This window comes from Mesoplodon mirus (assembly GCF_964341445.2).
Source record: "Mesoplodon mirus genome assembly, chromosome: 7".
NCBI classification, from domain to species: Eukaryota; Metazoa; Chordata; class Mammalia; order Artiodactyla; family Ziphiidae; genus Mesoplodon; species Mesoplodon mirus.
In genome coordinates this window covers 73,386,121-73,413,142 of record NC_138983.1, presented here as the reverse complement: position 1 = coordinate 73,413,142, position 27,022 = coordinate 73,386,121, and the positions used below count along the sequence as shown (strand labels likewise).

General features: G+C 37.3%; 1 protein-coding gene across 3 annotated transcripts in view; it reads right to left on the bottom strand.

Moving 5' to 3' along the window:
• NELL1 (neural EGFL like 1) overlaps window positions 1-27,022 on the bottom strand; it is a gene marked incomplete at both ends in the record, with an annotated part of 913,276 nt that overhangs the window by 228,541 nt on the left and 657,713 nt on the right. For all 3 annotated transcript variants that reach the window (XM_082626303.1, XM_082626304.1, XM_082626305.1), the window contains one exon: window positions 17,559-17,654. In XM_082626303.1, the coding sequence (XP_082482429.1) occupies window positions 17,559-17,654 (96 nt within the window). The remainder of the gene's footprint in view (window positions 1-17,558; window positions 17,655-27,022) is intronic.

The following is a 27,022-nucleotide window of genomic DNA, read 5'->3' as shown; positions in this document are numbered from 1 at the left end:
CTTAGTTCGCCCTGGTATTTGTAACTCCACTAAGGACCATCTGCAGATTTAATTAACTTGAATCCTCCTTCTTCCAGATCATTAATGAAGTTGTTAAATAAGTCTGAGCCCAGTGCTTATCTCTATGGTATCTTGATGGTCCTTCAACCCCAATTATGTACTAAATTTCCCTTTGCCATTTCCTCTCACTTATTTTCCCTTGGTCATTTCCCAAGCCACTGAAAGGCCCACTTCCAAATCATTTGAAATTACATTTCAAATGAAATTTCATGTGAAATAGCTCTTGTTTTTTTTTAAAACCTGACTTAATTATCCTTAGTGGAAAGGCAATTTATGGCCCCAATTTCCAAAACATCCTGCAAATTTAAAGAAATAATGCAAACATTTAACATCATAAATAATGCTCTATTGGTCTTTGAAATTAGTCAGATACTGTACTTCCAAAGGGGAAATATCTATCTTTCCAGGAAGCCTCTTCTAATATTTTTTTAGAGAGAGTAATTTTTTTAGAGAGGGATACTTATAAATTAAATTATATCCCTTCCCCCAATCTTCTCTTTTCTGAAAGAAAAATACATTTTATATCCTCTAATTCTACATTCATTTAAACTACTATTATTGTATATACATTTTCATCCATGGTCTCTTGTGACTCTTCATTTATGAGTCAGAAACACTTTTAGAACGGAGGGGCTAAATTCCAATTAAAGATGCCGGATTAAATACTCACATCTACCTCTACTTTCTCCATGACACACTAATAAAATAATATCAAAGACAAATTATGAAGGCCATAAACCCTCAAAAGGCAAAGGACATTGGAGAAGAGACATGGGCAACATAATTTTGGAAGCTGGAAAAGAGGTGGGTGAGAGTTAACTGACTCAGAAGACCTAAGGAAAATGACTCATAGCCTGCAGTGGGGAAGCCAGAAAGCAAGATGATTTACACCACAGAACACAGAAAGTGGTGGCATCAGGTATCTCTGGCACTGCATGGAATAGTGAGGCTAAAAGAGGAAAACTAATTGGAAACTAGATAAAGAAGCAGTTAGACTCCTCAGAGATGTTCCCTCACCCCAGCCAGACTCCTGGCCTTTCTCCTGCCCCAGCAATGACTGGAGTTTTCTTCTCAGCAGAGGGTACCACAGAAACTGGAAGACAGTTGACAGCAAAGATACCATACTAAAAATGGGGGATTCAGTGGAAATACACATACTGAATTTTGAAACCCTTTGCCTTATCCATCCCACCTGGCTCTCAGAGTGCTAGCAACCAAGTATAATTCTTCCAGAAATGTCATTGATCCCTTCCATTAGACTGGAAGAATCTTCTCTAAAAAATCTGAATAGCTCAAAAGAATAAACCTAAAATCATTTATATCAATATCACACATAGGTAAACTGAATTTTCAACCAACTTTTTAATGTCTCACTCACAAAAATAAGCAGATAGCCAAAGCTACTAGATTTTTGAGAAAATACAAAGATAAGAACAAACTAGAAGAAAAAAAGTCAATTTATGAAAAACATATTATATTAAGTAATAAAAAAAACTTTAAAAGTAATTCTTGCTATTATCTCTGAAAAGGTCAAAGAAGACACTTGCTACAAGAACTGGAAACAATATAAAGAGAACATTCAGAAAACAGCAATAAAACAGGATAATAGAAATAAATAACAATAAATTTGGAAGATAGGTTTGAGAAAATATCTAATCTATCCAAACTATCAAATAATGCAAAAGTAGAGGAGAAACGTTTTCAGACATGCAACATTTGAACAATTTATCTTCCATGCACACTTAGGAAGCTAATTAAATATCCGTCCTCTAAATAAGGATGTAATGCAAAAATGAAAAATAGACAGGATTCAGAAAACAGGAGATCCAACGGAAATGAGATGATGTTGAAAGGCTATCCAAAAAATCCCAGCTGTGCTGTACACCTAACAAGCTTCCAGTGTAGAATGGAGGAGGTCAGAAGGCTTTGGAAAAGCTTTCTTCATTGAGTTAAAGTTGTAAAATATGAAATATATGAAGGCACTGGGATGATAGTATTGGGTTGGCCAAAAAGTTCATTCGAATTTTTCTGTAACATCTTTTTGGCCAACCCAATATTATTTGAGGAATATCTGAGATTGAATGGTTGTTGAATGAATAAAAAACTGAGCAAATAAACAATAACAAAATGAGATAATAATTAAATCCAGGTAAAGCAAGCATTTGTACAATACAGGAGAAATAAACATAGCTAACTCTGCAGCGTGCGTAAAAATATCATAGAAATAAAAAGATAAACAATACTGACCTAATGAAACTGAAGAAGAAGGAAATAAGAAGTGTTTGTGTGCGGTGTGTATGTCGGCATGTCTATGTGTGTCTGTGCGTGCACTTTGAGTGAGAGGTTGAAAAGATATAATTCTTCATCTTCCCTGGTGGTCAATAGATAATGCCTAAAACTGAGAAATCAAGATATAATATTATGAATGTTTTATAATCAGAGATGTAGAAAAGAAAATGATTGACTCTGGAGAGGAGGAATGGAGTAGGATAGGAACAAGAAATTGCTGTGTTTTCATAACTAATCATGTATAACTATTTGCCTTTTAAAACTGGGCATTAGGAAAGAACAGACAGTGCCTTAGATAAAAGGGAAAAAGACTTGACTAGATACTTCATAAAACAGTAAAAATCAAATGGACAATAAACATATATGTTCAACTATATTAGTCATCAAAGAAGTGCAAATTAAAACCAAGAATATAATACCACAACAGCAGTATGGCTAAGATGAAAAAGATAGTAAATAAGTATTGATAAAACTGTGGTGCAATTAGAATTCTCATCTGTGTCTACTGGGAATATAAATAGGTACAGCCACTTTGAGAAGCTGTTTGTTTGGCAGTATCTATTAAAATTGAACCCAAGTATATTCCAGTAATTCCATTCCTAGATATATAGATATATGGAAATACTTGCATACGGTAACCCAAAGTCAAATACAAGGATTTTAGTCTGGCAAAATAAGCAAAAGTGGAAACAACTCAAAGGTCCAACAATAGAATGAATAAATACATTTGGCATATTCACAAGGTGAAATACTATTTCACAATGAGAATTAAATAACTGCAACTATAAGCAACAGCATGGATAAACCTTACAAATCTATTGTTGAGCAAAAGAAGTCAGACACAAAAGAGGACTTACAATTTGACTCCATTTGTAATGACTTTCAAAAACAGGCAAAACTCTTCTACGGTGCTATAAGTCAGGGCAGTGGTTCCTCTTGGTGGGGTCTTGGAAGAGGACAGGAAGGGGTGCTTCTGGGATGCAGTTAAGGTTCTATATTTTAATCTTGTTCCTGATTTCAAAGATGTCTTTAGTTTTTAAAAATTCATTGAGTGATATACTTATCTTTTGTGTGCTTCTCTATCTACAGATTATATTTCAATAAATGTTTATTAAGTTTTTTGTGAGTTTTCCAGATCTCCTGCTTTTCCCTCTTCCTGCACTCTTAGGATTATTTCAAGTCTTGAGGTCACCCTTAAACAAAAGGGGATGAATCTGACATTTACCAATCAAGGGTTTTATTAGATAACATCTCAGCTAATTATTGCAGAAACTGAGGAGAGAAAGGGAGAGTGATTTAAATAAATAATTACAGAACTTATTTTCCAGGAATACCTTCAATGATACAGACAGCTGGGACAATAGAAACTGCCCATTGCACTGTAGAAGCAAATTCTGATCTCCAACCTAACAGCTGTTCAAGCCTCAGTTCCCTCGCCCATAAAATGAGGATAATAATAGTATTTATCCTATAATCCATTTAAGTACTTGTAATAGTGGCTGGCACATAGTCACCTCAAAAATATTGACTACAGGTATATTAATAGACTGAAGAATAGGAAAATAGTTTCTGCTCAGGTGCCCAGCACTTGAGTGGTAACTACTATTAAATTATAAGCAAGATGTTTCACTTAATGAAAATGTATTTACATTAAAATAAGTTTACCTTGAGAAAAAAACTGAGGGTGTTAGATCAGGGAAAGATCTGCAGAAAAGTATATAACAGACTTCAGATCTCTCCAGAAACTTCCAAATTGTTGGTACACTGCTTACCTGCAAACATCTGTTCAGACATCTTGTCTCCTTCTGATTTTTAAAATGTCACTACTCTGAGGATGTGTTAAGTCATGCCCTAACATGTTCAGGGTTTTTAAAGAACAATATTTAGGCATTAATCTCTGTTGGAGTGGCATCAACATTGGGAGGCTCACATTGCCTTTATTCTACCTCAAGTTCAAAGTCTGGAGTGGTGGAACTAAAAGACCCATATTAGAATACCAGCTCAAGGCTTACTAACTGGATGAACTTAGAAAAGCCATTTTAATCTACATGAATATTGTTTCTTTGTCTGTAAGATGGACATGAAGCTTACTTCACACTGCTTTATTGGGGTGTTCTAAAAAGAAAGTATCTTTGAAAGAGTCTGTGACTACAAAGAGCTATATAAATGTTGGCTACAATTGATAACACAGCTCTCAAATAGAGAAATTATAAATGACAGTCTTTGCACTGTGATTCTTTACAATCTACCAGTTTATCATCATCTACTATTTACTAATTAGACTTTCTCCAGGTCCTGTGACTTGCACGCCTGAGAAGTTATACAACTTGGTCAATGCCACATGGTGAGTGGTTGAGGCAGTTCATCTCGAAAGGTTACGCTGTGCCCCAGCTAATTCAGGAATGCCTTATGAGTAAAAGGCATAACAATGGCATTCTTCTGGCACTTCCAAATTCAGCCTACATGTTAATGAATTGGAGCTAAGAGACTTGAAGACTCCTGTAGGAGAGAGACAGGTGGCATGACATAATAATGAACAAAAACTTAAAGAGCATGGAATTTTAAATCACCACACAAGAATTCAAGTCCCAGCTGTCCCCCTTATTAGCCTTACAAACTTGAGCAGTTTCTTTAATCTCTTGGCCTCAGTTTCCTCATCTGTAAAACTAGAATGATGATAATATATCCTCCATGGAATTGTTATGAGATGAAAAGAGAGATGATACAGTTCCTGGAAACATGCACTGGAGACTGTAAAGATCTATACTACATGAAATACTTCTATTACACTAGTCCCATTCTAAGGAAGAGGGTATCAACTAAAGTATAACGAGGAAAGTTAGTCTCTCAGATCATCACCACAGTGTCGATGGTATATGAAGGAATCACAGTGGCACGCTTAGAATTCAGAGTTTAACTGAGAAAAACAACACAAGAGATGAGCTCTGACAATTGTTAAAGATAATCAGCCTTGCCTTTTGGAGAAGGGCAGCAAAGGACAGTGTTTAAAACCCAGAGCTTTGAAGCACAAAGAACTGTTCAAATTACGTCTCTGACACTTCCTAGCCCTATAATCTTGGTCATATTACTTTACAGTTCTTAATCCCAATTTACTCGATAAATGATGATAATCATCAATGATTCACAATTTCTTGCATGTATACTAAGTGCCAGGCACTATTCTAAGAACTGGGCTATAGCAGCAAACACCGAAAACAATCTCTGCCATCATGGTGGTCAACCTTCCCGTGGGAGAAGAAAGAATAAGCAAGATAGATTAGTGATATATTCAGTGTCATAAATGGTGATAAGTGCAAAGAGAAAAAAAAATAAATCAGAGAATGGAGGTGATATTGATTGGGGCAAGATTTAGGGTTGCAATTTTAACAAAGGAGTAGGAAAGGCCTCACTGAGACTGACAGTTGAATAGAGACCTGAAGGAGGTAAAGAAATGAGCCACCGAGATATATGGAGAAAGAATATTCCAGAAAGAAAAAACACCAGGTGCAAAGAACCTGAGATATGCTTATATGCTTGAAAAATGGCAAGTGGGAACAGTACAGAATTATATAATGAAATTAGACAAGCAATACAGGTTTGGAGGGTGCTAATCAGTGCCAGACTTCTGGGTTATAGTATAGTATGTTAAATAACATACTATAATATATGTCAAGCACTCAGCACAAGTTCTAGCCTCAATTAAGGTCTAGCCTAAGCATTAAATAATAGCTATGAAGGTTAAATAGTGCCTTCATCATTCTGACTAAAATCTTAGAGATTGGAGAAGTACAGCTACTGCAAGAGACACTGAGAAAAATATGCAGAGAAAAAAAAGTAAACATCTCTAAAATGCTAATCCATGGAGTTAGTGGGGAATGCATAAGTGACCATGGTATTTCCACATAACTGGAGACCAAGTAGCTGGAAAAGTTAAAGCTTGCTATTGGGTAGTTGAGATCATTTTATTGAAAGAGAGTGCCATAATAATTTGCTGACAGTAAATCAAAAAGTGCTTAAAAGTGCAGTTCGCAGTTCTTTGACTTTTCTAATCAAGTGGTCCAATCCAAACAGGACTACGTGCCAATTTAAGAAACAGGGAGGTGCCATATCTGGGCAGGCTTACCTGGGTCAGGGGTATGTTAAGACAGGCTGGGGCTTGTCTATGGGAGGAAGGAAGGACTTGCTTCTCCTCCTGAAATGAACCATCTAGTTTATGTCTATTAATGTTGTCTTCATAGATGCTAATGCTTCCTTCATCCAGAAACATGTTATACAGATCCCATATGATCTAATTTATATTCTTTATCATTAACACCTTGAAGTGGGAAGAATAGGACCAGGAAAGGGATGGAAGAAAAGTGGTTAGGACATAGGCCATTTTGGTTTGGAGACACTGTGGATTAATAGTTGCTGAATCAAGTTAATGTTTTATAGGTTTTTTTTTGTGTGGGGCAAGAGAAGTTAAACATATATGCTGGCTATGCTACAGGGATGGGTGGTAGGAAGAAAGGGGAGAGAAAATAAGTAAACATGCTATTAAATGTAATCCATTTTATGAAAGGGAAAACCAAGTTGATACGGAGCACATAGGAAGGGACTTACCGTTAACTAGGAAGTCTGAAAAATATTTTTGAAGAAAAGCTTAAGTAAAATCTAAGTAAGATAACAAGGGAAGATGGGGGCTGGATAAGGTGCGAGGAAGAAGGAAGGTGGGGAAAGAGAAGCAAAGAGTTCCAGGTAGAGCAAATACCCTGGGTGGAGACCTGCAGTAAGAAGATCATTGCTTTTGCTGCATAGCACAGGGAGATCAGCTCAGTGCTTTGTGACCACCTAGAGGGGTGGGATAGGGAGGGTGGGAAGGAGGGAGATGCAAGAGGGAAAAGATATGGGAATATATGTATATGTATAGCTGACTCACTTTGTTATAAAGCAGAAACGAACACACCATTGTAAACCAATTATACTCCAATAAAGATGTTAAAAAAAAAAAAAGAAAAGAAGATCATTGCTTTGAGAAAATGTAAAAAAGTTCAGTTTGGGAAAAATTCAAGTTATTGATTATAACTTGAAATGGGGAATGGACTCAGAGAGAGTCCAGGTTGGAGTTTACACTAAGGGCACTAGAAACCATTTCAGGTTTTTTAGCAGGAAAATGATTTGATTGCATTTGCATTTTATAGGGATTATGTTGGCTGCAATTCAGCAGAAAGAACCGTTTTTTGTGTGAGGAAAGAGCAGGACTTGGGACCTGGAGATTTGCCTTTTGCTATCATTCCAAGCAAAACCCAAATGACAGTGGTTTAGACTAGGCAGTAGGATGGAGAAAAAACAGATTGTGGTGACTGATCGAATGGGAATGTGAGGGAGAAGAAAACATCAAGGATAACTCTGATTACACTTGATCTAAAAATACCGGGGATGAAAGTGTGTGATTGACAACATTATTTTTCTCATTCTTCCCAAGATATGTCATGATGACAGTATCGTGGCTTTGGAGACTAACACAAAAACTTAAAGAGATTCTTGTTAAAGAATCTATTTGTTCAACAAATGTTTTGGGCAGCTGCTATGTGCCAGGTGTTGCCCTGGTCCCTGGAAACACAGTGACAATAAGATATAAAAAACTCTTGCCCTCATGGAGTTTATATTCTGGCTGGGCAGTTGGACCAGACAAAACAACATTATCATATCAGAGAGTGATATGAGCTCTGATGACCATAAAAGAGTGACAAGCAGGAAGAGATATGTTATTTTAGTTAGGGGTGAAGGTCTTCCTGAGGAGGTAACACTTGAGCAGAAACCTAAATGACATGAGGGAGCTGACCATGAAAATATCTGGGGGAAGAACATTCCAAGCAACCAAACAGTAAGGAAAACATGACTGGAAAACAAGGTATTCAAGTGACGGAGAGCACAGTGAACAGCGAGGACAGAGAAGGAATAGGGAGTGGGGCTCAGAGCATGAAGAGTCTTGACCACTGTAACGACTTTGACTTTTATTGAGTGAAAATGGAGAGCCATGGAGGGTTTGGAGCAGAGAAGTGTCTCCATCTAACCTATTTTTTAGCAATGTCCCCTTGACTACCATGCTAAAAAGAGATGATAGTTGTACAACAGTGGATGGGAGATGAGTTAGGAGGCTCTGGCCATAATCTAGATTAAAGATGATGATGTCATGCACAGGAGTGGTAGTGGTGGAGATGATACAATGTTTGGGTTCCAAATATATCTTAAAGGCAGAGCAAGGATTTGGATGTGCTGTGCAAAAGAAGCAAGTCAAGGACAATTTCAAGGTCTTGATCCAGAGAATGGGAAAGGGTAGATTTCATCATCAACTGGAAAGGGGAAGATGGTGGGAGGAATATTTTGAGAGGGAGCAGATCATGAGGATTCCAGATAATTAGAGACCCTCAATAACCAATCTTTTCCATTATAGGCACACCTTGTTATATTGTGCTTTGCTTTATTGTGCTTGGCAGACATTGTGTTCTTTACAAATTGAGGGTTTGTGGCAACCTTGTGTCAAGCAAGTCTACCGGGACTTTTCTTCCAACAGCACTTTGCTCACTTCCTGTCTCTGTGCCACATTTTGGTAATTCTCACAATCTTTCAAACTGTTTTATTACTGTTACATTTGTTACAGTGATCTGTGATCAGTGATTTTTTTTCCTTTATTTTTTTATTGAAGTATAGTTGATTTATAATGTGCTAATGCAGTGATTTTTGATGTTACTACTACAACTCACTGAAGGCTCAGATGATAGCATTTTTGAGTAATAAGTATTTTTAAATTAAGGTATGTACAGTGTTTTTTTGAGACATAATGCTACTGCATACTTAAAAGACTACAGTATAGTGTAAACATAACTTCTATACGCAAAAAAACAAAAAATGTGTGTGACTTGCTTTATTGTGATAATCACTTCATTGCAGTGGTCTGGAACTGAACCTGCAGTATCTCCGAGGTACGCTTGTATTTTAATTAATATCAGATATTGGTGATCAACATGTAAGCCTGTATGTGTGTTACAGGCAGAGAGAACATTACAGGCAAAAGCTCTGAGATTTGAAAAAATAAGGTGCATTTCAGTGACCAGAGTAGTTTAGAATGGGCTGGGATTTAAGATGTATGTGGGGGAGAAGGAGGAAATAAAGCTGGAGAGGTAGGCAGAGGTCCAATCAGGGAGGTCGTTAGATATCACGCTATGGAAGATGGACTTTATGTTGTAAGCACTGAGGAGGTACTGAAAGGTTTTCTTAGCAAGATTAATAAAATAATCTTCCAGAATCTCCCCTTATGGACTCAATCTTCTTAGCTAAAATTGTTGCCTCCCACAGATAACTTCAAGGTCTCTATTAAACTGGAGAATGCTTTAAAACCACATTAGCCCACCAAACCTGAAACTTCTTATCTTTTCAACCACCACCAAAATGAATGCATAGATATTGCTATTCGATTCATATTTTGGACCCAAGTGAACATCTTCGGGCAACTACCTTTTCTAATCAGTGGATCCTATTAGGAGTGATGCAAGTCGCAAGAGTTTATATTCTTTTTCAGCCAAGCTATTGGCTTCAGTTAGGCTTTTTCCACATGATCTACAGTGCATTAAATATACTTGGATAGAAAGAATTCTTGGATACTAGTTACCAGGGAAAATTTGTAATTTCTGGGCTCCAGTCAGTCATATTTTTACAGAAGCCTGGATTTCCTTTCTGTTTAGCCATTGTGCTTCAAGTTACAAGGGTGTTTGTATTTCCCAGGGCAGAGGATTAAAAATGAGCCTATGAACCAAACTCCTGACTTTCACAGTTCAATAGTATGAGCTTGCCCTGTGGGGAGGAAGAACCGCTTGTCATCTAAATAGTCAGGAATTATTTTCTGCATTACTAACTAGACTAGGTAATCCCTAATAGCTTTCATGTGTTTGATGAGGAATGTCAATCCATTAAAAAGATTGGTGCCCTTTACTTTGCTTCCTGGAAAGCATGCTGACAAAGCTACTGGAAATACACAAAATTTCTATACTATACTATTCTTATTAATGGCATTCTTGTTAATGGCCTTTCTCTCCTCCATCCCTAATATAATATATTTTTACTTCAGTGTCTTTTAAATTAGATTTCAACTGGAACCATTACAACTTGTGATCTATAAAATGAAAAGACTGGACCATGTGAAATTTAGGGTCCTTGCGTATACTCATTTATTCATTTACCAAATATTTGTTGAATTCAAACATAATAGGATATTAAAACTGGACTTTTCCTATGTTAGAGTTCTGATACATAATAATGTTATGTTTCAAAGCTGTATGCTAGACTACCTTTATAACACTTTCAAAAATCAGCTGTGCCTACATTAACCATTAACCACCTTCTTACATTAACCATGAACCACTGTCCAGCTCTGTAAACAAAGACCTAGAAATTTAGTAAGGGATGGTGATGAGGCCAAAAGTGAGAACTTGGTTAGAGAGAGAGATTTGGCATGCTTCCAGTTCCAGGTCATCCTTTCTTTTCTTTTTGCAGGAAAGAGGAGGAAGAACATCCTCTCTAAACTCATCCCACGGTGACAGTCTTCAAGCATATCTAGAAATGTCCTCTGGATGGTTAGGGACAAAGCAAATTATATTTGACTTGTGCCCTAAGAGCCTAAAGGTTAATGCCTGGGTCTGGCACTGCCTCGGTCACATAGTAGAGGAAAAAAAAAAAAAAAGACCACATTAAGAGAGGGCTGCACTTGGACTGAAGGAGGGGAAAAGTGTCTGCTTTATTGGAATCCTACAAAAGAGCATCAGAGCATCACCCTAATCTTACGTTAATCTTGCAGAGCAAAGGAGCCACAACAGAGAAGTGGCCTTTCACAAGCTCAGAGCTACAGAAGATCAAAGGATTGTCATGTCAAGGGAACTTCATTTGGAAGTAATTCGTGATCAAAGGCCCTTACCAAAACACCTCACAAAGGAAGAACCAGCAACTGTGCATCGCTCATCCAGAGGGCCTCAACACTAGAAACCCACTGTACTGGTTACGTGAGACCTTATTCTCTTTCCCATAAAATTATCTCACCCAGGATAAGATTCCTGACACCTATGAATTTTAAAATACAATACTGAAAGAAGAAAAGAGAAAGTGTCCACATCTCCTCAGTGCAGACTTCTCAGACTGTGGCAGGCTGATGAGTGGACTATGTGCCAGACACTCTACCAAATGTCTTAGACTATTTCATATAACCTCACAATAATAATATGCAATAAGTAATATTGATATCCCTTTTTTAGTGGCGAACTGAAGCTTAGAAACATTATGTATATCTGATCTAATCTCATAGATTATGGTAAACAGTGGAACCCAACTGAGACTGACCTAGAATGACGTCAGAGGGTGTGTTCTTACTCCTATTTTGTTTATTCTCTTCTCACCTTAGGAGCAATAAAGATGTTGAAGGGAATATATAAATCAATGCCCATCATCAAGTAGGAGAGTATGGTTTATTACTCACAGAAGGACATAATTTATTTAGCCTTGCATATAATCTGTTAGATTTAATTGCCCTTGAACACAGGTAATATGAGCAAGAGGCAACAGGTTATTGGAAAGTGTGTAAAATTTGGATTCAGTCATGCATGGGTTAGAACCACAACTCCACTACTGACTGGCTGAGTAACATTTATACACATCCTCATATATGTTCCCTAGGGTGGGACTAGCTGCCTTACAAGAAATAACAAATGCAAAAGGTTGGGACTCATAATCCATGGGTAGTGGGCTGATGCAAGTTTCACTTCACAGAGGCTAAATAATTCATGGCAGATCTAGTAGCAGAACACGGGTCTATGTCCTCCCGTCTAGAAGTCTTTACACTATCTCAGGCTACATCTTTATAGTCCAAATCACTGTTTGTGAACAGAAGGCATAGCTCCCTACAATTATATTGAAATGACTTGAAAACTTGCTCTGCACCAAGGAGATGAGAATGAAAAATGGTTTCAGGTATTTTTCCAGATGTCAGAAACCTGGCAAAATGGTGAACCTGACAGGACCATGGACAGGGTTTTGAAATTGCTCCAAAGAGATCTGAGAGTTCAGTGACAACTCCATTTTGGAGCCATGGAGAAGTGTGTCAGATCTTTAGTTCAATTTCTCCATCACGGCTGAAAAAATAAAGTTGAGTGGGTGGAATTGAGAAGAGGAGGGGAACGAGATACTATAGGTTCAGCAGCTGAACCCAAGGCTGAGCTGCTTTAAACATGAATGATCTCAGTGTTGGTGGGTTTGGGCTCCCCCCATCCTCCAGTGCAATGCCTCTCCTCTGCCATTCTCTATTTCTGGAAAGAATCAGTGCAAGGAATAGTTCCTCAAACAAATTTATACTCATCTGACTTTAATGAAATTTTTAAGAGGATCTGCATCTCTCCTTTTTTGATGGGTTCAACTGGATGGGCAACTCAGAGAAACCTCAACTCCTAGTACTTCCCTTTTGTATGATGCCACAAAAATCCTGCTTACTCTTTCCTGAGCACCTGTTAGCTATACAACAATAGCAGCAACATTAATAATAGAAGTTGCCATTTACTGAGCATGCACCGTGTGTCAAACAACCTGAGAAAGCTCATGCTAAGAAAAGTTAAATAACTCTCCTAACTGCTGTGAATTTGCACTAATTCTCCTTCCAAAATGCCCTCCCCAGAGTCCTGTTATACCTGGCAAGGAAATATCCTCTTCTCCATTTAGATAATGGAGCTACTATCCACCCTTGTAAAGACTCTTACAAAAGTTTTCTCCATAACAGAGGTGAGCAGAGCAGTAGCAAATAGAACACTGGTAGAGCTCCATCAAGATTGGGGCAAGATTTAAAATTTGGAAAAAAAGACAAGTTCTTTCTTCAGACCATTCTTTTTACTTGGTGGATGGACAATATACTCAGGGTAAACTACTACCCTCTGCCTATATATCTACAACACCCTGAAGCACAGGGAAAAGAATAGAATAAATTATCCTGCAAAAAGTCATTTCCCTTTAGGAAAGGTTAAAAGGCCCCCAGTCACTGAGAAAAATGCAGTTCTTTTCATGAATTTTAAATTCTCTTTATGTTACGCTTTTAAAAAATCATTTCTTATTACAAATATAATTTATATTTATTGTAGAGAAATTAGAAATTTCGGATAAGCAAAATAGAAAAAAATAACTAGAAATTATACTGTGAATGGACAAGGCTGTTCAACTTTTTTGCTATTTATTGATTACCCAGAAATAGAAACAGACTCACAGGTACAGAGAACAAACTAGTGGTTCCCCAAGGGGAGAGGGCTGGGGGAGGGGCAAGATAGGTGAAGGGGATTTAGAGGTACAAACTACTAGATATAAAATAAATAAGTTACAAAAACATAATGTACAACACAGGGAATAGAGTCAATATTTTATAATAACTTTGCATGGAGTATAGTCTATAAATATGTCAAACTACTAGGTTGCACACCTGAAGCTAATATAATATTGTTAAGTCAACTATACTTTAACAAAAAAAGAATTTTCTAATTACAGTAAACCCAAAGTACTTCTAGAACTCCTGAAGAGATGCTTTAAACATGATTTTCTGTCTCCTAAAAAATGTTTATATTTTATATTTAGAAATATAAATATTTATATAAATATTATATATTTATATTTTAATATTATTAGACAGATAGATATATCAATTTTAAAAAGCCTGCTTAAAATGCTGCTAAACATCCTACAGTGCACAGGACAGCCCCCTGCAACAAAGAATTATCTGTCCAAAGTGTCAATAGTGTCAAGGTTAAGAAACTCTTCATTAGACAAGCTCGCTACCTTATATTTAATCTCTACTTGTTGCTTGCAAATTTGCTTAATGCTAAGTAGAAAACATTCACTTCTTAGAGGATGATACTATGCTATTTTATGGTAAGTAACATACCTCTGGATTTAGTGTAACTCTTTGATTTTATATTTGAAAAGTCTCTAGGACGACTCGTATTGTTTCATTTTGTTTTATATTTGGCTCCTTTACATCAGTGTGGCATGATATCCTTTTAGCTCTCTAGGATTACAAAGAAATTTCACTGGTGGACCTTTTCTATCCTAAGAGTAACACAACGACTCTTCTTACTGGCTCTTCACTCATCTCTCTCTTTACACATCTCCATGTTAGATGTGAAACCAAATCAAAGCCAAGGGCACAGAGAAGGAACAAAGGGTAAGAGAAGAGCCAACATAATACGTTGTCCAGAAACCAAGGGAGGTAAAATGTTTGCTTATCTTGAGTGGGGTTATGAAAATTGTACATTTACTAAAATCTTATCAATATAAAATAAATGCAGAGTTGTTCATCTCTGTGTTACACATCAAACATGAGTGGAATTTTCAACTTCATTATATTTCAGATAGGCATTTTCTTTTTCAGTGATTTAGCTGAATATACTTGAATTCTGAAAGGCTATCACAAGCAATGAATAAAACCAGTAACGGGGGGTGGGGGGGCGGGGGCAAAAGAAACATTTTTAAAACTAAATGTAAGTGGATTCTATATAGCTCAAATGGGACCATTTAATTAGCCCTAAAATTAAAACAAACCAAATATAACACTTAATGTAACCATGCCATTAGACATTCACAATGCATTTGTATTTCCCCTTTGCACCTTGTGTCTCAAGGCATCTAGCATCACTATTCAATGTCAAGTGGAATTATTTAATGTTTATTGCTAACAGTGAGCATGACAAAATAATTCTGACAAGATATGAAACAGGTTTTTAGTGTTCATCCTATAATTCACCTAGATCCCTTGCACACAAGTGATTGGAAAAACATGTACTTTACGCTATCCATAAAAAAATCTCATAGAACTAGAATATTGGCCAATATTAAACGGAATGGTTTTGCTACAAACGGAGGACAACATCACATACAGAGAAACCTTATTTTATTCTTTTTTTTTTTTTTTTTACCTTATAGCAACTGTATAAGTTTTCAAGAGTAAGTAATTCTCAATCTCAACTTTAATATTTATCTAGGAACCGATGACCTGCCAACTTCTGTCTTACTTTTGCCTCTGGTCTTGATTTTCTCCTTTATCTCACTTTTTCCTGTTCCACATTATGGACCAGAATGTAAGCACCGATTCAATCAGCCACTTATTGAGCAGAGCAAAGGAGAGAGGTCAAATCAGCAAGCCATCAGAAACCATAACTGATTCTTCCTGGGCTGCCACTGACTCAGGCCCTGGTCTAAGATCAATGCTCTCCTCCAATTCTTTATGATGCGAAAAGAATAAGAACTTTACAGTCGATGCTCTGGCTAAATATCACTATGACAATATAAAAATGACTGGTTTATAACAAGCAACCCGAAGTGCTTGGTGAAAGTGCAGGCTCATGGACCCTCCCCCAGATATTCTGACTCACCAGGAGCCCAGGTTTTACAGGAAGTTCACCATTATCCCTTTGAAACACATGCAAGGGTTTAAAATGTAGTTTGTGGAATACAAGTTGAGTTTTATTCTCAGTTCTAATACGGGCTCTGTAGCATTGCAGAAGTTACCTAATCTACCCAAGCTTTAGTCTGCCACCTATAAAATGAGTGTAATAATATCTATCTCTTTTGTTTGTTCTTAATATTAAAATAATCATTTAAAAGGTCTCATGCATAATTAGTACATGATAAATGGTATATCATTAGTAATATTAGAATCCCTCATCATTAGCATTATCATCATCACCATTATGCCTCCATTAATTCCTGTATTCTAATTTTAGGGAAACATAGCAGTTTTGGAGGAAATAATGAGAAACCTTTAGATTCTTTTTTTCATTTTAGAAAACCAAATTAAAATCAAATGTACTGCAATATGGTTATGTGTGCTAAGTTACTTTGCTTTTGACAAGAATGCTTCAGTTCCATGTGATAATTCTCTCATGCTTCTCAGAGGTGGAACTTGGCTTTTTATAAGTCTTTTTTCAAAAGACAAACCAAGTAATTATTATTTAATAAATGTGACCTGATTTGTTGATAATATCACAAAATATGGAAACAATGATGCTCATTGTTGATTTCCTTGTTGAATAATTTATGTAGTTAAATTTTGACATGTTCTTAAAAGGATCAGGCTGCCTTATAAATACATAGGCAGTGCAATGTAATATGTCAAACAAGTTGGGGTATAATAAACAGGCTCATTTAAAAAATTTATTATTTAAATTCAGAAACCTTTAACATGAAGGCAAGGAAGCAAAAGCTTTGCTTAGATCTTTGGCATTAGATGAAAACATACTCTCCCTCATCTAATAATAGGGATAAGGACTATAGCATCATATTTCCATTTTGCTATGCTCTACTATGAGAAGTGTCAAGTGTGACATTCCAGACTCAGAAACACATAATATAGTGATTTTAACCTAATGAAACTCATGGGAAAATACAATGAAATACTCAATTTTACATGGCATAAACCTCTTGTTTGCACTGATACATACACTGCCACTTTGGCATTGAATGTCAATTTCATTTACACACAGGTAGGAGGACTTCTCCAATTAATAAAAGAGCTAGATTTCACCAAATAGTGCCCAGTGTAAACACTACATTTACTGCAAATAGAAAGCTGTACATAATGGAATCTTACCAATACTAATTGGCTTATATTATCAGGTCCATGAATGATAATGTTCCTAATAAATCAATATTATAATAAAATCCCAAGCACACCAAAAAACCTGCTGCTGGAATTATTTAATGTGCTTTTACACAAGGAGGATGTGGTTCTAATTTAGATTCCGTGGATGCAGCAGATTGTTATAACTCCAGTGGTTGCCTGTGACACTACCCAATAGAGGATTAAGTGGAGCTGGTCAGTTTGTCAGGCTTTATCTCTAATTAGCACTAAAAATGCACACTGCAAACAGAGGCAGAGAAAAGACTCGACCTTGCTAAATTAGACACGTTGGAGGGAGGGCAAATGAAGCTCTATTTTCAGAAGGAGAATGCCTATTACAGAGTAATCAAAAGGTACCCAACTTTAGGAGAGCCACATCCACCATCAAGACATAATGTATTAAGTCAACCCGCAGTACTACAGCTCCAGAGAAAGAGCCTCCATTCCCTCTGAAGCCTAGTCTCTCTCTCTCTCTCTCCAACCCCAACACACACACACACACACACACACACACACACACACCAGACAAGATTACCTTTCTCGCAGTGGCTTCCTGTGAATCCAGAAGGACAGACACATTTGTTAGGAGCCACACATGTTCCACCATATCTGCAGCCCTCTTCGCAGAATGCTGTCACAAAAAGATAAGGGGTTTCTCTTAGATAAAATGGCAATAAGGAAATTCATGGTAAATAGCATGAGCATTGAAACAATTCTTTCATTGTTGCACAGGGAATACATATCTATGTTGACATATTTAAAAGTCACAGTATACGAAAAGAAATAAATGAAATAATGCCTATTTCACTGGTTTACATCAGATCAATTGAAATAATGGATATAAAGTATTTGGTGCTAAATGGTAGCTAGTATGAAGAGCTTACAGTTGCTATTAGTATGATTATTGATATATTTGAAATCAAACAATCAATTGAGGAACTAGAAAGGACAGGGTTAGGATAAAGGCAAAGGCATTTAAAATACTAACTGTTTTGTAGATACTCTTTCTTACTAAGCATTTTTATTAAAATAAAAACATTTTTCCACTTTTTTAAAGATTTTTGGTAGTCAAAACAATTTTGAAGGACATAATAAATTTAACTAAGTGCTTACTTTTGAATATTTAAGATGTTTCCAACATTTCTATAATAAAAACAATGCCTTGTCCTTATAGAAAAAATGCTTAACACATCTCAAATTATTTCTTTAGGGAAAGTGCCTCAATGTACAAGTCCTATTTCAAGGGGTATAGACTTGATAAAGTTTTTTGATAAACATTGCAAAGTCATCCTAAGGCCATCTCCGCACTACCCTGCTAGCCTTAGATTAGTTCCCCTTATTACACACTAGCAGAGCATATTTCCATGCCCCTTTCCTTTGCAGTTTTAAATATAAATGTTCATTTATGCATAATTGATTACCATCTCCTCTTCCATCCACTGGACTGAAAGACCTATCAAGGCAAGTACTGTGATTATTTTTGCTCCCCGTGGTGCCATAGTCTCAGAATCTGAGGCCACAGTAGATGCTCAAAAAATATTTGCTGAATGAATTAGTCTATATTCTGCAGGTTGTTCTGACAGGAAACCACTTGTTCTCACAACTGTGCAATACTTCCCTCTGAATAGGTTATTATCAAACCCTGCTGGATAACCAATAATTTTGTGTTCTTAACCTGCAGAATTTCTCATTAATGAAGATGACTGCAACTTGTTAACGCAGGATTTCTTTTATTCACATTAGAGCTCGGTGAGCAAATGTTTTGATTTTTAATTGCAGTTGGAAAATGTCACCCTGGAAACATGTCATGGTTATGTTTTGCCATCATCACATAAATAATATGGGTCTAACTTTAAAAAGCTCCATTATGTCTTTAGATAGTTGAATGCTAGTTCAAGTAAATAGAACTTCTCACAATATTGTCATTTTCCACATCATTCGATGTCCCTTGGATGATTTAACATTCTGTAGTTTAGCAATTAATTGTGAGCTCCTCTGTTTCTGCCAGAAGATATATATTGTGTATCTTAGTATTCGAATACCATTTCCTATTTCCAGCATCTCAGTACCCTGAGGCTAAGAAAAAAAAGGTTTAGACAATATCTGCCTTGGTATGTTCATCAGAAACCAAATGCATATAAATATATGTATACAAATGTATATGAAATCTCTTGTCCCCCAAATCACACATTGTGGGCTCTGGTGACAAACATTTCAAGTTAGGTATTTAGAGTAGAGCTCTGCGTCAAAGTTAACAACAGAACAAGAAAAATTGTTTGCAAGCTAAAAATGACAGATGGAAATCTGGGAAAGAAAAGTTTCAAGTGGCACCCAAAGAAGGTAGGGGCTTGGAAGCTGGAAGCTCAGTCTGGGTTTCTTTGTGGCACAAACAGCACTTGATCCAGATCTGTGTACACACATGTGCGCGCGTGCGCTCACACACACACATCAGCAGACATGGTTAGGAGACGTGGTGTTGTTTTATAATACATGTGTGCTCCTGATTTACTCACCTCTTAAACAGAAATGATAACAGATTTTGTGAAGAAAGCATATGTTTGTGATGTTCTAAAAATGTGCAGATAGAATAAATAGGGTGCCATAAGGATAAAATGAGACAATATTTGTAAGGGACTTAAAATAGTGTTTGGCACACAGTGTTAAGTATTTCGTAAATAAAATTAATTGGTTATGACTGTGAAACTTGTACAAATTGTCTAATATGCAGACTACGTAAACTCAGCCTATAAGGTGTTCAGCTTCACCAAGATGGGCTTAAGGCAACCCTTCCTCTTTGTGCTTGATTTAGTTTCTCAAAAGAGTAGTAGTATCCCGTATCATCAAATATCAGATAGGTGTTACTGTTTCCAAATAAAAATGGTGAAATGGGGACTCAGAAATCAAGTGCCCCCTGTAAGCTGCACAGATGATAAGCATCAGAGCCAAGATTCAAACAAAGACTTCTTTGACTTCAAAGTCTTACCTCCTCTTTATAAGATACAGTGCAGATTCACCTGCAATCTGGTATTCACATAGGCAGGTTCATTCCCTTTTTGAATAGTCCTATAAGGGCTAAGGGAACTGACTACAAGTTGGAAGAAAACAATATCTCCCAAATTTCACACACTGCATTAAAGAAGGGGTGTAGGGAGTTGTGCAAGTTCATGCACCTATTACCTAAACTCCATTTTTGTCCATTTTTAGTCACATTTCACCCAATTGCACATACTGCTTTTATTGGAACTTATCTGGAATAAAGAAATTCACTGCCTACTTGAACCTTAGGTAATATGCCAAAAATTTCAAAAAACACAAAAGCAAATTGAAAAGGAGCATGTCATCCAAAACTTAAGCTACTCTGGAGAAATCAAGATCAGTGCGAGTTTTCTTTGAAACCTCATAAAACATCAAAACACACTATTGTATCCTAGTCTAAAAATTGTGCACACATTATTTATATCTGGATAGGCTCTTCTGGATCAACTATGAACCTAGCATTTCTTCTGGTACTCATAGGACCTATAATTTGCACAGCATTACTTAGTTGATGGCATAACCAAAACAAGAAGCCAGGTCACCTACTATACCTCTTTCTAGCTTATGAGAAGACAGGATGGTAGAAACCACATGGTCCAAATCCTTGCTCTGTATTCATTAGCTGTGTAACCTAAGCAAATAATTTCACTCCTCTGGACCTCAGTTTTCTCAAGAGCAAAGCAATAATGATAATAATGAAAACACCATGCTGTGCAGGTTAAATTAAACTACCAACGTAAACCACCCAGCACAGGGCACTGCAAGTGGAATAAGCTTAAGAACTGGATGTGACTGTCTTAACTTACCACCAGGCCTTTGCTTTTCCAAATACCAGTACTATAACGCACCAGTTCCTCATCTAGATTCTGGAGATGCAGCGGTGAAAAGATCCCTATGCTATGGCACTTATTCTTTAGTAAGGGCTAATTGTCACTCCTTCCTTGACTTGGTGACCCCAGCAGTATCATGTGGTTTGCCATGGGACTTGGAATCATAGCTCTTTTGCAAACTCAGAAGAACTCAGGCAGCATGGGTGTGTCGCTCCTTTGTCGACCACTTTCTAGATTCCAAAGTATGGCTTGTAGACCGCAGATATTCAATGAGATTACAAACTTGAATCTGTCATTATAATGTCATTTGTTATTAACTGCTACCCTGGGGGAGATATTGGATCAGATCAACTCTAAAATGGTATGATTCTATTTTTGAAAGGACTCTTCCTCCTGCGCAATAAAATAAATTAAGAAATTCAAAACTGAGGGAGTTTATCCAAAGAAAGACTACTTTTTATATTTAAAAAATTCTCAGCATGTGAAACAAAACTTGGACTTTAAGGGGAACAGAATGAGAAACTGCATTTGCAGATGCCGGGTTTGTGGATGCCCAGTATTATCACCATGTGCTCAATTTGACAAAAATAGTTTTACGCTAATAAAAAAAGTAATAGCCCTCCAAGTTCTAAACACTTGGTATGATCGTCTTAAAGTATAACTGGCATATATTTAGTTCCCAGGAACACCTTGTATTCTGAAAAAATAAGAAAACGTATCAACGCCATCTGGTAGAAGTAAACCCTTTTCCCTCCCTCCTGGTTTCCTTGAGAAAGCATTTTCCTTAAGCTCATTTCTGCCCTCTCTTTGCCAGCTTTGCTCATTCTGGCCCCGGGGAGGCAGAGAGATTTATTCTATTGGTAAATTTGGAAACAATATATATCAGGATGATGATACTTGGGTGGGAGAAACAGGAGAATGGGCTGAGAAAAACTATCATTAAGAGTGAGTAATGGGCTTCCCTGGTGGCGCAGTGGTTGAGAGTCCGCCTGCCAATGCAGGGGATGCGGGTTCATGCCCCGGTCTGGGAGGATCCCAGATGCCGCGGAGCGGCTGGGCCTGTGAGCCATGGCCACTGAGCCTGCGCGTCCGGAGCCTGTGCTCCGCAATGGGAGAGGCCACAACAGTGAAAGGCCCGCGTACCACAAAAAAAAAAAAAAAAAAAAAAAAAAAAGAGTAATATTTACATTTCTAGTTTTATTTTGGATGGTGAATTAGTAGGTGTGAATTTCATTATTAAAAATAACTATCAAGATATCAAAATAAATAAAAGCTGGCCACCACAGACCAATGGTTACAAGGTGTCATAAACCAAAGATTATAATTAATTTGGTTATATGCACCTAAGTTCCAAAGGGGGGATAAAATATTTAACATCTGGTCATGCTCAGTAAAACTCCATGCCTACCTCGCTTCTCTCTTGGGAGTGAGATGCCTTCAAATGGTACCAATTTTCTTTACTTCCCTGATGATGCTTTTCTCCCTGGGATTCAGTGGGTAAGCTGGTCTTATTCTGTGCTTATTCTTAGCAAACCAGCTTGGCTTACAGATTTAAACTCATGTTCTCCAATCCAGCTCTGTCAATAATAAAGGTGAGATCACCCCCCTCCACCATGTCTGCTTTTTGGTTTATTCCTCACCTTGTTCAGAACATAATATTTATCAAAGATTCCCTCAAACATTTTGGTTGTTACAAGATGGCAGGTAGGGTCAGTGTGCTACTGGCATTTGGTGGGTAGAGGACAGGGCTGTTGCTAGATATCCTACAATGCACAAGACAATCTTGCATAGCAAAAAAATTATCTGGCCCAAAACATCAGTAGTGTTGCAGGTGAGAAACTCCACTCCAACTTTACACAATTAAGTCTATGGGGTACCTCCATGAGTAAAATTAGGTTATTTTAATCCCTTTTTGCATCCTCCCAAAGTCTCCCCTCAAGAGTGTAAAATATAAAGGTAAGAGTGAAAACCATCCAGATAGCTATTCTGATATATAAAACCAAACATCCAGATGTCTGCAATTCTCACTTTTCATATCATTCTGGTCTCAAGCACACAAATATACTACATAACTTAATATTTAATTATTGGCCCCTAAATCACCTTCACTCCTTTCACTTACTATTTGTGTTTGTATCTGTGGCTCTGCTAGCCTTTTCCACTCTTTTTTTCAACAGTATTAATAATCATGACAACAATAGTGACGTTCAATTCCATTTATTGAAGACCCATTAAGTACCTTATAGACCTAATATTCCATTTCATCTTACAACAATGTTGTGCATTTCTCGCGCTATTCTCCTTTTCAGATGAGAAAGCTAGCTTAGAGAAGTAAGGTAAGTTATCAAAGGTCGCACCACTACTGAGTGGCATCCTGGGTTTCAAGCTCAGAGTCCTAACAACGTCACTAAGCAGTCTCCATTTAGGGGTTAGCCACCTACTATGTGTAGATAATGTGCTGAGTGCTGAGAAGTCTAAAAGGAGACATGAAAATTGCCTCCACGCCCAAGAAGCTCACAATTGAGTAGCAGAGAATGGCACATATAAAATCAAGCACATTCAAATGTGATCTGTGCCCCTGTAGCAGTATGAATAAAGTACTGAGAGAACGTGGAGAAGAACGTGATTAACTATGCCTGGTGCACCTGGGCAAAGCTTTGCAACAGAGCTGGCACTTGAGCTGGGCCTGGAAGACGGAATGGGATTTTTGCCAGGTGGAGAAGCACAGGAAAAGAGACAGTTCAGGTCATGGTTTTGTCCTGCAGAAAGGTAACAAATAAATGAAGAAAATGAACAGGTGTTGATAACTCACATCAAGATTAGAGACTGAACATTAGAACAGAACACAGTAAGCCATGTGGGGAAGCAGGAGCATTTTACAATCTGTGAGCCATCCTCTCCGTCATGCCATCTCTCATCCACTTTCCAGATTTGTTACTTATCTTAAGGTACAACAGTGTCTTGCCTGGGTATCTGCATATAGACTTTTCCATTTTTCTATCCATTATTCTAGTTGGTTTAAAACAGTGCTTTGCTGATCTTTTTTAGTACACTAAATAGTTAGAAATAAGTTTTACATCAGAAACCCCATACGTACACACATAGACAACCAGAAATATAAAATGTACTCTTAGTATGCGTAATGCGTTCTGATATTTTCTATCATATTGCCTTGCATTATACTGTACGGTACTGCCTTCCATATATGGTATTGTATTATATTCTGTTGTACGTAATTTATAAATGCAGCTATGAATCAATGACTTGCTTTCCCAACCCACTAAACCTGCAGTTTAAACCATGTACTTGTTTCATACATTCTTGGTGATAGCCACATTTTTCTAGTCCATAGCATTTTGTGATAGGATGTGGGCATAGAGTCACTTTTAGATTAACCTTGAAATCTTCACACTGAGATGTTGGTTTTAGCTCTAGAAAGACTGAAAAGATCAGAAAATGTCTACAAGTGTTATTTTCTATGGATGTAGTTACAGCTGAGATCATATGGCCTGCAAAGTTGAAATATTTGCTCACTAGGCCTTTATAGAAAATCTGTTACAGAAGATGAACTAGACAGGAGTGGCATAGCTTGAAGGGAGAGATAATGCATCCTTCTGCATTTGGGGGGTGCTATATATGTTTCTAAACTGGACTATGAGATTCTTAAGGGCCATGGTCATGTTTATTGCAACTCTGCCTTCCTCTAAATCATCCTGAACTCTGGTGATACTGAACCCATATTTCTTGGTAGAGTAATTTATATAGAAAAAATAAAAAGTTTGAGAAGACAGTCTTGTGTGCAAACTAACTATATCGTGAAATTTGAGATAAACATTTGACCAAGTCAGATCATTCCGGCTTTACAAATTTATCAGTCATCTACTGTGTGCTTGACACCAGATACTCTAAAAAGATATGATCCCTGTTTTCCAGGATCTGGGATTCTAACACAAGGATTCTCCCTGAGGGCAATATCCCCCCCAGGGGACATTTGGAAATGTCTGGAGATATTTTTAGTTGTTACAGCTGGAGGAACGTTACTGGTGAGTAGAAATCAGGGATATTGCTAAACATCCTACGTGCACAGGGCAGCCTCACAATAAAGAATTATCCAGCTCAAAATGTCAGTATGATGAAAGCTGAGAGAAGACAGTCCCTTAATTTAGTAATTAATAAATACTTATTGAGTACCCTCTGTACCAAGGATTATTCGGAGAACCAGGGCTCAGACAGACAGATAAAAACATGTCAACATATGGGTTTATATTCTAGGGGGAAGATACAGAATAACAAAATAAACATGTCAGTGAGATCGCAAATCAGATGATGACAAGTGTTATGGCCAAAAATAGAGCAGACCGGGGGATATGAAGTATGCCAGTGGGGGAGGTTGTAATTGAACAGGGTAATCACGGAAGGCACTAAGACAGTGGCATTTGAGAAAAGACCCAAAGAGGAGAAGGAGTGAGCCATGCAGTTATCAGGCAGAAGAGTGCTCCAAGCAGAGGACACCACAAGTGCAAAGGCCCTAAGGAGCAGATTGTGAGGATCTCATAATGCTTTACAGATCTTAGCAATACACAAAACCAAAAGGAGGTAGAAAGAAGGAAAGGGTTGTTTCTGCCTGGAAGGTCAAGAATGGCTCCAAAGAAGAGCTGCTGCCTCAGCTGAATCAGAAAAATAAATAATAAACCATCAGGCAGCTTGGGGCCAAGGGTGTTACAAGTCAGGAGGAAGGAACAGTGTCTGCAAAGGTATAGAGGCATGGAGCACAACTGGGTAGAACTAAAAGAGGCTTCAGCTGCCTGGAAGAGGGGCTGTGAAGAATGAGGAGTGGGGGGGATTAGCTGGGATTTCATGAATGCAGGATTTGTGCTACTTCACAGACGGGCCACTTCGGCTCTGCCTGTCTCACCAGATACCCACTGGTCTTATGAAGGATTTAGGACTGCCAATATTATCTTATTTTTCCCCAATTCACTTTCATTCAGAACAAGAGTGGTCTCTTTCTTAGGGAGGAAGAATCAAAATGTTGAATATGAATTCATTTTTATGATTTTAAAATCTCTGAAATGTAGAACTGGAAGAATCATATAAAAGGGAGAGCAATTCAACAGGAAATTACTAAGAACTTGGGAATGAGGGATATTCAGCCCCAACCATGTGCCCCTGGGGGGTGGGGTCAATCACTTACACATCACCCAAACAACCGGGGTGCCTCGATAAGTCTTTCAGGACCACCTATGGCTCAGTGAGCGGTTAAGAGAATGACTCTGGAAAGAGAGACCTAGGTTCCAGTCATGGTTCCAGTCCTTATTAGCTGGTTGATTTCTTTTTCCTAGCTTTACTGAGATATAATTGACATATAACATTGTGTAAGTTTAAAGTGTACAACATGCTGGTTTGATACGTTTATATATTGCAAAATGATTACCATTGTGATTATTTTTGGAAAGTTCCTTCATCTCCTTGAGCATCAAACTTCTTTCTAACTTTCTTTCTAATTTTTATTTTTTTATTGAAGTATAGTTGATTTATAATGTTGTGTTAGTTTCAGGTGTAAAATGATTCAGCTATATACATATATATGTATATACATATATATCTATTCTTTTTTACATTCTTTCCCCTTATAGGTCATTACAAAATATTGAATGTAGTTCTCTGTGCTACACAGTGGGCCCTTGCTGCTTATCTATTTTATATATAGTAATGTGTATATGTTAATCCCAAACCCTTAATTTATCCCTCCCCCCCCATTTCCCCTTTGGTAACATAAATTTGTTCTCTATGTCTATAGGTCTACTTTTGCTTTGTATTTAAAGAAAAAAAAAAGATACAAATGAACTTATATTCATACTCCTTACCTGTATAACTAGGTCACTAAGAGAACCTACATCATACTGATATTACCAGGCTTAAATAAGATAGTGCAGGTAAAGTACTTGACATAATGCCCACACATCGTAAGCGCTCAGTAAATGTTAGTTCTTTTTAAATCTGTCAATCTCTTTCTCTCCAGGTTAATTAATATAATACAGCATTTTCTTTCAAATATCAAAACCCTTTGCAGCCTACCGTCCTTAACTGGCACACAAATTGATGGCAGAGTTTGAGAGCTTGTTGAGCATTG